A 15,282-nucleotide genomic window follows, 5' to 3' on the forward strand; every position below is an offset into this window, starting at 1 on the left:
GAAAGAGGTATCGAGAACAATTATCAGTCTATTACTTTTATTCTTAGGAGAGCATGAACCTCTCGAAAGTTCATTTATCTTTTCCGTCTTTGTCCATCAAATCTGTAATTGAATCTCGGTAAGAGTGCTTATATTAGTAGTAACTGGTTTTATTTGCTATTGAAGTTGTTATTGGTGTTAAGAGTGTACTAAATCCATCTTAAGTGGTATCAGATCATATTTTTCCAATCTATGGCGCCGGCGGTTCCAACAGTGGGTCAAAGGGTGGAAGAGTTCGAGGATGCGATGGGAAATCTTGAGGCGAAGATGACGGATTTGGTTTCGCATGCGGTTGAAAAAGGGGTAGATGCCATGAAACACTCGTTGGTAGAATTGTTGATGCAAAATCAGGCTGAGTCCAACCGTAAGCAGGCCAGTGAGATGGAGGCGTTGGTTACTAGGCTGGAAGGGCGGATTTCTCGAGTTCGTGAGCATCACGAAACCCTAATTTACTCTCTCAAGAACGACCAGGAGCAATTCCAAGCTGAAATTCGTTCCACTCTTACAAATCTACAATCCTTACCTCTTGGAGGGTCTAATAAAGCAGAAGCAAGTGTTAACAACCAGGAAATGCATACGAGAGCCTCAATTCTGTCACCATTACTGGGATGTGACTTGTGACCTGGTTATGGAACTCATCCGTTTTCACGTGGTGGTTTTAGTGGTGGGGGATCAGGTGGGGGACCAGGAAATTGGCGTTACCGGAAATTAGATATGCCGATTTTTGACGGCACTGACCCCGATGGGTGGCTGCTTCGGGTTGAACGGCATTTTAACTTTTACAAGCTATCGGAAGAGGAAAGAATGGAGTCAGTGGTGATTGCGATGGAAGGAGATGCCCTTAAATGGTACCAGTGGGAACACAAACGACGACCCATACGCTGTTGGACTGAGTTTAGGGAGTACGTCCTCAAGCAATTTCGACCAACCCAGGGGGGTTCACTTTATGAACAATGGTTGTCTACTGTTCAAACTTCAACTGTAGCTGATTACCGACGCCGATTTATTAAAATGGCAGCGCCATTAGAGCGGGAGTATTTTAATGGGTCAATTTGTTAATGAGTTGAAGGAGGATGTGAGGGCAGAGGTAAGGTTGCTAAGTCCGTTAAATCTGGACCATGCTATGGATTTCTTAGTACGGGTTGAGGATAAAAATAGAGCGCTGCAATATCACAAGTACAGGCCAGGGACAAACAAATCAGGTAATTCTCTATCTAGTACTCTTTATTCAGCCCCTAATACACATGAAACCAGTTTAGGTGGCCTCAAAACTTGGGGGTCCAGTTCTAGTGATATGCAGTCCATTGCCTCTTTCGCAAAAAGTTTCTCTGTTAGATCTCCAATCAGAAATTTGGGGGAAGTTAAGCGCCTAACAGATAAAGAATTACAGGAGAAAAGATCAAAGGGCTTATGTTTCAGGTGTGACATCAAATAGAGTATTGGGCATCGTTGTAAAAATGAGAACTTAGTGTTTTGTTGATGGATGATGAGGATGATGGAGAGTCTGATGGGGGCAGCACTGAACCACCGTCTTCGCCTATGGTGGAAACGGTTACAGAAGTTTCCTTGAATTCTGTAATAGGGCTCTCTAACCCTAAGACAATGAAGTTGAGGGGTTTAATAGGAAAATAAGATGTGGTTGTACTAATTGATCCGGGTGCGACCCACAACTTCATCTCTTTGGCAGTAGTAAACGAGTTGGGAATGGAAGTGATAAATTCTGGAGTTTTTGGGGTCTGTTTGGGGAATTGTGAAGCTGTTAAGGGGATGGGAGTTTGTAAAGGGGTGTTACTATAATTAGATGGAGCTGTGGAAGTCAACGAGGATTTTTTGCCATTAGCATTGGGTAATTCTGATGTAATCTTGGGTGTACAATGGTTGGAGAAACTTGGCATGGTGATGACTAATTGGAAGACCCAAGAGATGATATTTGATATGGGTGGACAACCGGTGAAACTTGTAGGGGATCCTTCATTAGTCAGAGCCAAAGTGTCCCTTAAATCTATGATGCGGTTGCTTCGAAAACAGGGGAATGGGTACTTAGTAGAGTGTAATCAATTAGAAAATAAGGGGGATGACCTGTTACATGAGCATAAGGGGGTGGTGCCAGTTTTTTTTAACTCCCCTAATAGGGAAGTATTCAGGAATATTTAAGGACCCCAAGGGCCTACCTCCAATCCGGGGACACAAACACGCTATTACCATGAAGGAGGGTAGCAACCCTGTAAGTGTTAGGCCTTATTGTTACCCAAAATGTCAAAAGGACGAGGTAGAAAGACTGATACAGGAGATGCTCCAGGCAGGAATTATAAGGCCTTCTTCGAGTCCATTTTCCAATCCGGTTCTACTTGTCAAAAAACGGGATGGGTCTTGAAGATTCTGCGTGGATTATCGAGCATTGAATAAGGAGACGGTGCCGTATAAGTACCCAATTCCCGTAATAGACGAGTTACTTGATGAGCTTTACGGGGCACAGGTTTTTTCAAAAATTGATTTGAAGTCGGGATACCACCAGATATTGGTTCGGTCGGAGGACATGCATAAAACATCGTATCGTACCCATGATGGGCATTATGAGTTCCTCGTGATACCCTTTGGGCTTATGAACTCCCCAACCACGTTTCAATCACTAATGAATGATGTGTTCAGGCCATTTTTAAGGAGATTCGTGTTGGTTTTCTTTGACGATATACTCGTCTATAGTAAATCGGAGGACGATCATGTAAAGTATGTCGCGACAGTATTGGAAAAATTGGCAGAGAACCGCGTGTATGTCCTTAAGAAGTGTGAGTTTGGGCAGAAATCTGTCTCTTATTTGGGGCATGTTATTTCAAGTGAATGGGTGAAAGTGGATTTGGAAAAAGTGAACTCTATGATTGACTGTCCGATACCTAAGAACCTACGTGAACTAAGAGGTTTCCTTTGATTTACTGGTTATTACCGGAAATTCATACGTAATTATTCCCAAATTACGCAGCCTTTGACAATGCAACTATGAAAGGACAATTTTGAATGGTCGGGGACGGCTGGGGCGTCATTTGAACAACTTTAGGCAGCCATGATACATCCACCTATTTTGGCAATGCCAAATTTTGACTTAATATTTGTGGTTGAAACAGATGCATCGGGTTACGGAATCGGTGCAGTGCTGATGCAAAATAACCATCCAGTTGTATTTTTCAGTAAATTGCTGGGAGTCCAGGCCCAACAAAAGTCTATATATGAAAAAGAACTCATGGCGGTGCGTTTAGCAGTGCAGAAATGGAGGCCCTATTTATTGGGGCGACACTTCATTATCAGAACGGACCAACAAAGTTTAAAGTTCATCACGGATCAGCGAGAAATTGGGGCAGATTATCAGCGTTGGATGAGAAAGCTGATTGGGTTCGATTTTGAAATACAATTCAAGCCAGGGGTGGCAAATAGGGTGGCTGGCGCATTGTCAAGAAAGGGGAATGGTGAGGTAGTTCTGAGAAGCATGGTCACCACTCAAGGCGTATACTGGACAACGTTAGAACGAGAAATTGCAGCTGACCCGGTTCTGCAGCACATAAAAGATGCAGTCATCACAAACAGTAAGGAGTATCTGGGTTATTCGGTAGTTGATAACAAATCGTTATTTAAAAGGAGGTATGTTATTCCAAAAACTTCTCACATCATACAACAATTATTAAAAGAGTACCATGATTCGATGGTTGGAGGACATTCTGGTGAAGTTAAAACCTATCTCAGGCTGACAGGGGATTGGTTTTGGGGGGGATGAGAAAATCTGTGGCTCAATATGCTCAGCGTTGTTTAACTTGCAAGCAACAAAAACACTCACAACAATCTTCAGCAGGGCTGTTGCAGCCAATACCGACTTTGGTGTGGGAGGAAAATTTGATGGATTTTATTGATGGACTGCCCATGTCTAAAGGTGTAAACTCCATCTTGGTTGTAGTAGATCGTATGTCCAAGTATGCCCATTTTGTGGGATTAAACACCCATAGAATGCCTCAACAGTAGCAAGGGTTTTTATGCGCGAGATAGTTCGCCTTCACGATTTCCCAGTATCCATTATATCAGATAGAGATAAGGTCTTCCTCAGCCACTTTTGGACTGAATTATTCCGTCTTTAAGGGACATATTTGAGGCGTAGTACGGCATATCACCCTCAAACCAACGGTCAAACGGAAATTGTCAATAAAGGGTTGGAAACCTATTTGAGATGCTTTGTGGGAGATAATCCAAAATCATGTGCTCGCTGGCTTGCTTGGGCAGAGTTCTCCTACAATACAACCCCCCATTTGTCTATCAAACTCAGTCCATTTAAAGTTGTTTACGGAAGGGAGCCCCCTCATGTCTTGCGTATTGGAAGGGGACAAGCGACTGTGGATTCGGTGGAGGAATGGTTACAGGAGAGAGATGCTGTCTTAGATGAGTTACATTTGACCTTAATGAAGTCCCAGAATATAATGAAGCAAGCAGCTGATCGAAAACGAAGGGAGGAGAGTTTTCTAGTGGGGGAGAAGGTGTTTGTTAAACTAGAACCTTATCGTCAGCAATCCTTAGCCCGACGCCCCTTTGAAAAGTTAGCAGCCCGTTTCTATGGCCCCTTTGCTGTGGTACAAAAGATTGGGAGAGTGGCATATAAGCTCGAGTTACCTTCCCATAGCAAAATACACCCTGTATTTCATATTTCACAGTTAAAAAAGAGTATAGGTGACACGCAATTCTCGACTACTTTTCCAGCTCAACTCACTACGGATCTGGAATTAAAGGTGGAACCATTGGTAATTCTGGGCGTCAGGGCAGGAAGGACACATCACAAGGACGCAATCTTTAATCAAATGGAAAGATTTTCCTAGCTTCGAAGCAACATGGGAGGATATAGAGCAGATTGGGGTGCAATTTCCAGCTTTCGACCTTGAGGACAAGGTCATTCTCTAGGAGCGGGGTAATGTAATGGACCGGCCCAACTCTCAAAAACTACTAACATTCAGTAGACGCAGGCCCAAGACAAGCCTAAGGGCAGAGACATAATTTCTCAGGGATAGAAAGTTATAGTGGGGAAACCAAGAGGAAATGGGTATCGAGAACAATTATCAGTGTTTTACTTTTCTTCTTAGGAGAGCATGAACCTCTCGAAAGTTTATTTATCTTTTCCGTCTTTGTCCATCAAATCTGTAATTGGATCTTAGTAAGAGTGCTTATATTATTAGTAACTGGTTTAATTTGCTATTGAAGTTGTTATTGGTGTTAAGAGTGTACTAAATCCATCTCACCGATATATCAAAGTTGTCAGCGCATACCTTTAATAACTGTAAACATTATAAATTCATCTAGAAATTATGAAATAATGGACAATCACATTACCTGTTTTTCCCGGTCAGTCTTGTATGTACGTAACATTAGTACAACAGTTTGAGCGAGCGTAGCCACTAACATTCCAACCCAAACACCCTACAAACCATATTTTTTTATAGAATTAGTAAGTATACAGAGTGCCTGAGTAGTTGACAATCGGAAAAAAAAATTAAGACGTAGTGATTGATTTGAGGATGGCTCTTAAACTACATGGTGTATGTGCACATTTGTTACATGTATAGTTTGGTGGTGTAGGACTCAATTACAGACTTACAGTCGCATCTCAGTTGATCTTCATGGCTTATCTTTGATAGTTTAATTGATATTCTATTCTTACAAGTCAAAAAACACAGATGGAGGGAGATGGGAGATGTAAACACTCACTTTAACCTCCAACTGCATAAAATAACCAAGTACAACTCCAACCGGAATTCCAACTACGTAATAGCATGTAATGGTCAGATATTCCACGGTTCTTTGCCAGCCAACCCCAACAACAACACCTATAAATGAAGCACCCTTGTTAATCCACAGTGGCTCATCGAGTCACTGTTTTACATGTACAAATATAGAAGTGTGAGAACAATATTTTTAAAAGCATCTTTTTCTCTCTAAAATCAAATTTTCCCTACCCTTCCTGATAGTTTTTGTAAAAACAATTCATGACTCCAAGTACTAGCAACTAACACTAAACCTTTAATACAAATTTTCCAGAAAGAACTGGTTGAATGCTGCTCAGAAGCAGGGAACACGCCAATAGAGTTGAAAAATCATCAACAGCAGTCACTACCTCAGTACTGTACTCTTTATAAATATGTAAGCAACCCATTCCCGGAAAAATAAGAAAAATATAAATAGCACAAATTCAATAGAAAATGATGTTAGCACTATTTGCATAGTGGAGAACTTTGTAGCTCTTAAACTTCCTCTTCCAAGCTCATTCGAGACTCTCACACTGGATTGTTTCAAACAAGTACAATTTGGTGAATAAAATGTAAATAGTGGTGGAAAATGCAATATAGAAAGACAGAAGGACGAATGTCTGACATCACAATTAACAGAGTAGGTACTACCTAGCTGCAGCGAAAAAACCAAAAGCGATCATAATATCCCAACCACTGATATAAGGCTGCCAAAACAAAGAAAATTTAAAATGCTTAGAAACTATAGGATCATATTAATTAAACTCTGAAAGGATGAAATTGTGCATACAAACTTTACCAGATAGAAACAGCGTTAATAGCAATTTCAGCATTTTTCATGTTTCCTGTTAAAAGAACTAGCATTGTACCAAAGTTCAAGGCTGCAAAAGTGATCATAGTTCTCAATTCAATACTCAGAGAGTATATAGTAATATGAAAACCAATTATTATGGCTTACCAGAGCATAACACCAGATGACAAAGAGAGCTTGATTATAGGAAAAAGATCCTTAAATGCCAACATTGACAAACCTCTCCACGTCTCTGGGCACCATCCACCAAAACATAAACAAGTTGACCTATATTATGGATCCAAAATGCCAAAATTGTAGAAATCATGGCGCCACCAAGTCCAAAATTGTATTTCACCATCAAGAGCCATGAGAGTAAAAAACATGTATTTCCAGTGAAATTGCTGACAAGTATGCAATCATCATATTCTTAGTCTGTGTTTGGAGAAACATTTGGCATGTGAAAGATATAATGAACGAAAATATTATAGGGACCAGAGTGAAACAATTCCTGCTACTTCAGCAATGAATTCATCCTGTCCTAGAGCTATTAGAATTGGAGTGGTGAATATCCCATATTTTTCAGAATTATTATTATTATTATTTGAATATGTTTAGGTGATTTTCTGATTAGAAAGGAATAAAATGGTGGATATTTTATTCTTGTTTGACGAGTTGGTGTTCTTAAATGATAATGTGCTAATTGTTAAGTGTTATATCGATCCTTGTTAATTTCTAAAAATATTTACTTAAATGTATTATTTTCAAAAGTTTATTTGAAAATCGATCATTTTATTGATATCGGTAAATTGAGTCTGTGTAGTAATATTAGGGAATAGATGGATATTCTGTCTGCTATGTGTTGTATGTAATAATAATTGTGTAGGACTCAATTGTGATTGAAGATTATTTGTATTATTAATTACTGTTAGATATGAATACAACACAGGGGGGTGAATGTGTTTTGGCTTAAATATTTACTTTTTAATCGACTTTGGGTTTAGCAGTTGTTGTTATCAATGATTTTGTAGAATAGATGTTAAACATAAATAACAATGCAAATATGTAAAACAAAGATCTTCAAAACTCACTTAATTTTATATTAAAAATCAAGCAGTGTTTTGCTACAAAATCTCTAAGTTCTTGGTTTAGAACTTAACTTCTTTCTTGAGAGAGAATTATAATTTTTAATCTATTCAGTCCTATCTTAAACAAAGGACCTCAGTTAACTTTATATGATAGTTAACTTTGGTTTACACAGTGAACAATAAGAAGTGCTAATCGCTTTTCTAACCTGTCACTAATCACTTCTATTTAAGGGAAAAGTGAGATTTCCATATCTAGATTAGCATATCTTCATCCACTGTGTATTGGTTGATCCTCCTTTGTCAGTTAATCTTCACCATTAATCTTGCACATCTCTCAAGCTGCTTTTTGTAGACTTGTCAATCCAGCTGTGTGAATTGTTTGTTAATTTGCAACCTTGGATATTGAACTGTTCTGCAATTCTGTACTTAGAGAAATTTCTTCACTTCGAGATCTCCAATTAAGCTGTAGAGAACTCGACATCTCGATAGGCATGTTGGCTTGTCGATATCTCTGAAACTTCATTGTTGACTTGACTTATCGACAACTCTGAGTTCTCTAGTGAATTTTGGTTTATCGATAACTCAGAGTTCTCTAATGGACTTTGGCTTATCGATAACTCAGAGTTTTCTAATGAATGTATACTTGTCGATATCTCTGAGTTCTCGAATGGGTATCTGACTTATCGATATCTCCAATAGCATTTCCTGAGTTCTCGATAGACAATTCCTGAGTTCTCGATAGGTCTTTCTGAGTTTTCGAATGACTTCTCTATAACACTAATTATGTGACTTGTAGAGATCTTGACTTAAAATGTTTTTCACCAAACAGAATTATTCAACTCCAAGCTTCTTCATAATTCTTCTGAGGCATGACCTTCTTGATCTTCTTCCGGATAGAATTCTTAGGCTTGACACTGTTTAGGGAAAAATGCTCCAGTCTGCTCCATTTACATTTTACAGACATTAAGTATTACAAGTATAAATTACAGATTAAGGTTACAATACAACTAATCTTAGGGTTGTCAATATGACTTAGTCTTGTTATGATACAGGCATGTCTTGCACAACAATCTCCCCCAATTTGTGAGAAGATTGCTTATCAAAAATTCATGCCTGTTAACAAGACTAACCCCAAGTTAAAGAATGAAAATAAAATACAAAAGCTGATACAACACTTGTACATTGAACATTTGACAGTTTACAATAATTAAGTAAAGACTGAGCTTTCTGATCCTTTCTCAATTATGTTCTTAATCTGTACAATTATTTCTAATTCTTCTAGGATGGGGGTGTCAGTTAGAGCCTTCATTAGTTTAGCAAATCTGGCTTAGGATAACTAGCTAACATCCCTATCCTGTATCTTAACAAAGAGCCAGCTTTTACATTCAGAAATCTTCCATTCTTTGATATTCTGCTCTTGCCTGCTGCCTTCAACTCTTCTGATCTTCTAATATACTCATCAATGTCATGCTCATACTTTCTCCTCTTTTCAGCTAACAAAGCTCTATGCTCATCTCTCATCTCCTCTCTGTTAACCACAAACACTGACAATACTGTTCTTCATGCCTTAGTGGCTGAATCTTTACCATTCATCAAGCTTAGCACCCTTTTCAGTTCAACAATTGAGAGAGAATCTATTAGTCTATTTCCAAGCTGTTCAAAGGACCCATCACTATAGTAGATTCTAACTTCTTTGATGCTAACAATCCAAACTCTGATCATTCTTTCAGCTAGCTGTTGGAAGTAGTCTTCATCTGAATCAACAACATTTAGAGGTTAGAAATCATCTTGATCATATCTGTTCCAGATGGCCTTTTCACCAAATCTATGATCATTGAGAAATTCAGCTATCAGTTGTCTTCTTCTTTGTCTTCTTTGTCTTCTGAATCTTCTCTTGACTTTGGCTTCTTTTGGACCTATTCCAACTGTTTTGAAGTGTGTTTTATGGGGTGGCTTGAATGAAGGTACAATTTTGAGTCTTTTCAGGGAAGTATGGCTGTGAGTGATTTGAGTTTTGATGAGAGAGTTTGCAGTGAGCTTGTAGAAATATTTAGTCTTAGAGGTTTGAGGTTGAGCAGTTTTTGATGAGGTTGAATGTGAAGATTTAGCAATTGGTATTTGGATATTTAGGGTTTGGAGGGGTTGTGAGGTATCATTCTTTTGTCTTTGTCTCCTTCCACCCCTCCTTTGAGTCTCAGATCCACTTTTCTCCTCCTTCTCTTTCTCACTATCACTTTTTCCACCAATTGCCTTGCTAGATTGACTTGAGTTTGAGCCAGAAGGGTTTTGACCATCTTTCTTTTGCTCATCATCACCCAAGTCATCTTTGTTGATTTGAGTTTTAGGCAAATTGGCTTCAGGGTTATCAATGTATCTCCTTAGAATCTTGATCATAGCTTCATCTTCACTAGTCTTCAATTTCTTACCTTTCAGCCCAGACTCAAGCACCATTATCAGTCTTCTGTTGGCCATGACACAGTTTTTAGGTACTTGGAAATGTTTCAGTTGCTTGGTTGTAGAGCAGATATAGTGCACCCATTTGCTTGGGTGTAGATAGGCTTCTAGAAATGCAGCTTCATGGGCCTTCTTCAACTCTGCTAGTAGCATTTTCTCTTCATTGGTGATTATCCTGACCTTGTTAATCAAAATATCCACCTCAGATGCTCTTCTAGAAATTAGATAATTGATATTGACTTGCATACATCTGTCTACACCAGAGTCATTAAGATTGATCACTATCCTTTTCTCCAAAAACTGGTCCTTGACTGGGATCTGCAGCACCCTGATGTAATTGATAGTCTTTTCCAAGGTCTTTTTGTAAGTGAAGAAGTTGTTGTTGAGAGAGTTCCTTAGTCCAGTGAGCAAATTGTCAAACTCTTGTGTCATTCCTGGACCTTGGGCAGCCATAAAGAGCCTCTCTTGTTCTAGACCTTGTACTTGACTTTTGAGTTTTGATTGTGCTAGCCTTGCATCTATCTCCCCCTTAGTTTTGGTGACAGGTATGAGTAGGGGAGTAGGAATCTCAGGTCTTATAGCTTCAGGCAATGTTGGCAGTGGTATGTTGAGTTTTTTCATAATGGCTCCCAAAATAACTGTATTATGCATTTATAAATGTTTATGGGACTCCACTAGGGCCTGGATATCATGCTGTTGACTCTCAACCAATGTGGTTAGAGCTCTGACTTGTGAAGATAAATCTGAATTGGAAGCTTGAAGTGAAGAAATTTGATCTTGAAGTTCTTTTATTTGAGGAGTAGAGGTAGTGGAGACTGTTGTAGCTGAGAAGGACCCAAAGTGTTCATCAACAACTTTTCTGACACCCTCCATGAGAAGAAATGAAGGCTCATACCTAGCAGTATGCATTTGATTTAGCTTGACCCGGATATCATTTGAATTTGTGATATGATCTTGAACTTGTTCACACAGGGCCTTGAAAGAACTCTTCATATTTGACATTTCCTTCTCCATGGAGGCCAGATTCATCCTTGACATTTGCTCAGTGAAAGACTGGAATTTATTCTTGATGTTCTTTTGAGAAGGCACAATGTCATCCATCTTTTCCTTGATCAACTTCCTGATTTTATCTTCATGTCCAGTCAATTTTACTTCAAGGGCCTTTCCAAAGAGATGGAAAGCCTTGAGTTGAGTTTTGTACACATCCATGATGGCATCATAGACTTCAGGAGGAGTGAGAGATTTAGCATTACTTCCCATGATAGTTATGTACTCCCTCCTGAATCTAGCCAAAACTTCATCCATTTCTGCCACATGGTCATCAGACAACCAGGCATCTACATTGCCATCCTCTTCAGCCTCATCTACTATCTTCTCCTTCTGTTGTTCAACCTCTTCATTCAAGCATAGCAGTATAGCTTGATAGTCCTGGTTCCCCATGTCTGAAGTGAGCAATTGTTGAGAGAGATTGGCCAAGCCTGAGATTTGATCTACCAACATGTCATCAACTGTAGAAGGCTGAGCTTCTATATCTTTGAGCTTCTATATCTTGTAGCCATTGAGCCATGACATGTGGTTGGCTGGATTGAGATGTGGATGGCTGTTGAGATATGTCCAGATTACCACCTGTGACTGAAGTCACAGTTTGACTCACAGATAAATATGTGGTTTTGATAGTTTATTGTTCACCACATGTAGTGGGAACCTCCATTGGGATTGGAGAGGATTTGACTGAGTTACTGTTATGTACACCAGCCTCAAACCTTTGTGCAGCTTGCAGAGCACTGTCATATAAATATGATGAACTTGCCTCTCCCATAACAGGGTCATTGACAATTGTACTCCTAGCTTCACCTGCCAAGGCAATTTCAGCTAGGGTTTTGAAGGGAGTTGTTCCTTCTAGAGGAACCTCCAATTGAATTGGAGAGGATTTAGATAGCTCTCCCTCAAGAGTACTACCCTCAAACCTATTCATCTGTGAAGATGATTGTACACATGAAGGTGCAAGAGTGACCATGGGGTCTTCAAGGTCTACCCCAGCTAGTAGCCTCTCACCATCTAGATGTTGGTTCTGGGTGGTGATCAAAGTTTCATGAACCATGTCACTTGAGTGTTGGTGCACTTGAGAATCAGATTCAAGTGCTCTATATGATGAAGAAATTTGAGAGATTAGAGAAGTTTGCTCAGTTGCGAGTGTTGGTAGCTTCCCCTGAATGGATGAGGGAGCTTCAAATGATGTGCCCTCAATGTGTGTGCCATCCTTATTTCTTCTACCATACACTCTAGGTGCAGGTTGTGCTGACTCAGTACAGGATGTATTGGGGTGAATGCTCTTTTCAATAGATAAACCCTGTTGAGAAGATGCATCTAGTAACTGTTTACTCCCCATTTGTTCAACTGTGCCCTTTTGGGAGGACACAAAGGTGTTTTGAGTGGTCAACTCAGGTATCTTACTCTTCTTTGGTCTCTTGACCAAGGGTGACCCTGGTTCAGTTTGAACTATTTCACTCTCATTTACAATAACAAGGGTTGGTTCCTTTCTCTTCTTTTTACTCATTTCAGTCTTTTGAGAGACTAAAGTGGTTGGTTTGCTAACATCTAGTGGTTTATAAGAAGGGGCTGCAGCTTTGGAAGGTCCCTGTTGGTGTTCCTGTGTTTGTACTTCCACAGGCTCAGGAACCATAGCTGAATCTAGTGGTTTAGGAGCCCTCATGTCTGGCATAGGGTAAGGATAAGTCCTGAATCTCTCCAACATAAATGGAGTGATTCTAAGACTTACACTCACCTTATTCTTTGTAGTAAGTGAGCCAAATATTATTTTGGGCACTTGCTTATAATTTCCAATTCTACTACTATCAATACCAGCTAACAAATGTATGTCATTTACTTTATGAGCTAAAGTAGACATAATAAACCTTGGCAAAAAGATTTTTTTACCTCTATTCTTCAAAGGCATAGTAAGTCTGGTAGCCAGCTCCTCCAGAATTAGAGCCCCAACATTCAGATGCCTGTTGTGAGCTATTGAGAACACCAGCTTCTGCACCACACTTGAGATGTTGTCAAAGCTAGTTTTTCTGCAGGTGAAAGCACTCACTACAGAATCAAACACAAAGGACCATTCCTTCCTAAGGTTTGTCCTGTTCAGGCTTTCCAAGTTGATTGAGCCACTGTAGTTGATGAAGTCCATGAATTCACTCAGCTCATCTGCAGTTGGCATCTCTCCATAGTTCTCAGTTGGCAATCCCAGGGCTGTATTCACATCAGCAGCTGAAAACTCAATTTCTTGGCCTCCAATTGTGCAGGTGACCACCATAGAAGTGACATTCTCTAGAACAACTGTCCTAGTTATAGCTGATGTCCAAAATTCATGAAGAACGTCCAAATACAGCACAAGACTTGCAGTTAAAGCACCTGCAATATAGGATTCAAAAAGAAACTTCACAAACCCCTTGAAACTATCAGGGGCTTGGTTAGCATCAAGAAAAGCAATAAAGTTGGTTCCCTTCTCTGGAATGATAGCTCTAACAATGTTTTATGCCATTTTAGTGTTTAGAAGTAGTGGGTAAGAAAAAGTTTTGAGAAAGGAGCAAAAACGAGAAAGAAATCGCCTTTTATCTGAAAGCTAGGTCACTTGAGATCTCGAAAAAGTGTAAGTACAGTGTATGTATCGAGAAGTCTGGGTATTTATAGAAAAAGTAAAATACTTATCGAGAAGTCAAATAAACATTTGATATTAAACTTATCGAGAAGTAATTTTGAATTTGAAAAAGGTACATTCGATAAGTCATTTTATTAATTCTTTTCGAGAACTAAGAAATGATTTATCGAGAACTCTGATAAATGCCCAGTTTGTCCGAAAATGGACTAAACATGATTCTAATTTATTTGAATTGAATCAAATTGAAATAAAAATAAATTTTCCAAAAGTATTTGTCTAAAATAATTCATTGAATTAAATTATTTTAGTTCTGAGTTATTGATAAGTCTCAAAATATCCTTGTCAAGAACTCTGTGAATTAACACTATTAGAGAACTCTATATTGTCTTATCGATAAGTCATAATAGAGCTTATCGAGAAGTCATTCGAGAAGTCTGTAAATAGACTTATCGAGGACTCACTCGAGAACTCTAAAATGACTTGTCGATAAGTCATATTGACTTATCGAGAACTCAGTTCTCTATACCTTTGAGTACTGTTATTCCACCTTGTGTTAATTTTACACATTTAAGATGTAAATTAACAACTAAGCAGTTTACTTAGAATTTGAAATATTCTAAGTTAATTTTTGAGTTTTTTTTTAAAAAAAAAATATACAGAGATTCTGAAATATTTATAATTCATATTTCAGTTAATTTCCAATTAAATCAAACTAGGTTGATTTATTAGAAATTAATCTGCTGCAACACATTAGCTGAGTTCTTGCCTTAGGATGAAGAATTGAGCATTCCAATTTCACTCACAAGTCTAGTGAAGGTTGCTTCATCCAAAAGATTAGTAAAAATGTCAGCTAATTATTTCTCTGTTGGAACAAAAATGAGCTCAATGGTACCATTTGTAACATGTTCCCTGATAAAATGGTACCTAACATCAATGTGCTTTATTCTAGAATGATTAACTGGATTAGCTACTATAGATATGGCACTAGTATTGTCACACATAATAGGAATTTTGTGTAACACTAGACCATAGTCCATTAGCTGATTTCTAATCCAAAGCACCTAAGCAAAACAACTTCCAGCAGCTATATATTCAGCCTCAGCTGTGGAAGTTGACACAGATTGTTGTTTCTTACTATACCAGGATACAAGTCTTTGACCAAGAAATTGACAGCTTCCACTAGTACTTTTCCTATCAACCCTGCATTCAGCAAAATCTGCATCTGTGTATCCAACAACTTCAAAACTCGTTCCCTTAAGATACCATAATCCCAAGTTTGGAGTTCCCTTTAAATATCTGAAAATCCTTTTCACAGCCATCAAATGTGATTCCTTTGGATTGGCTTGAAATCTAGTACATAGACAAGTAGCAAACATGATGTCTGGTCTACTAGCAGTCAAATAAAGCAATGATCCAATCATCCCTCTGTAGCTTGAAATATCCACACTCTTGCCTTTCTTGTCTTCATCCAACTTGGTTGCAGTA

General features: G+C 38.8%; 1 protein-coding gene and 1 pseudogene across 1 annotated transcript; one reads left to right on the top strand and one right to left on the bottom strand.

The window, feature by feature from the left end:
- The first annotated feature begins 753 nt into the window (after positions 1-753).
- On the top strand, positions 754-2,965 carry LOC141713987 (uncharacterized). Its single transcript, XM_074517537.1, has 5 exons — positions 754-1,020; positions 1,109-1,458; positions 1,509-1,654; positions 1,841-2,075; positions 2,416-2,965. The coding sequence occupies exons 1-5, from the start codon at positions 754-756 to the stop codon at positions 2,963-2,965; spliced, it is 1,548 nt and encodes a 515-aa protein (XP_074373638.1).
- Positions 2,966-5,288: 2,323 nt separating this feature from the next.
- LOC141713988 (protein DETOXIFICATION 21-like) overlaps positions 5,289-15,282 on the bottom strand; it is a 36,696-nt pseudogene continuing 26,702 nt past the window's right edge.

The sequence above is a fragment of the Apium graveolens genome, chromosome 3 (assembly GCF_009905375.1).
Source record: "Apium graveolens cultivar Ventura chromosome 3, ASM990537v1, whole genome shotgun sequence".
In the NCBI taxonomy this organism is placed as follows: domain Eukaryota; kingdom Viridiplantae; phylum Streptophyta; class Magnoliopsida; order Apiales; family Apiaceae; genus Apium; species Apium graveolens.

What these genes read in the sequence shown, in the direction of transcription:
- LOC141713987 (XM_074517537.1), top strand. Translation starts at nt 754, where the DNA reads ATGCCGATTTTTGACGGCACTGACCCCGATGGGTGGCTGCTTCGGGTT. An exon ending in TCAAAGGGCTTATGTTTCAG is followed by an intron (nt 1,459 to 1,508) that starts GTGTGACATCAA and finishes ATGAGAACTTAG; the next exon opens with TGTTTTGTTGATGGATGATG. An exon ending in CTTCGAAAACAGGGGAATGG is followed by an intron (nt 2,076 to 2,415) that starts GTACTTAGTAGA and finishes TGGGTCTTGAAG; the next exon opens with ATTCTGCGTGGATTATCGAG.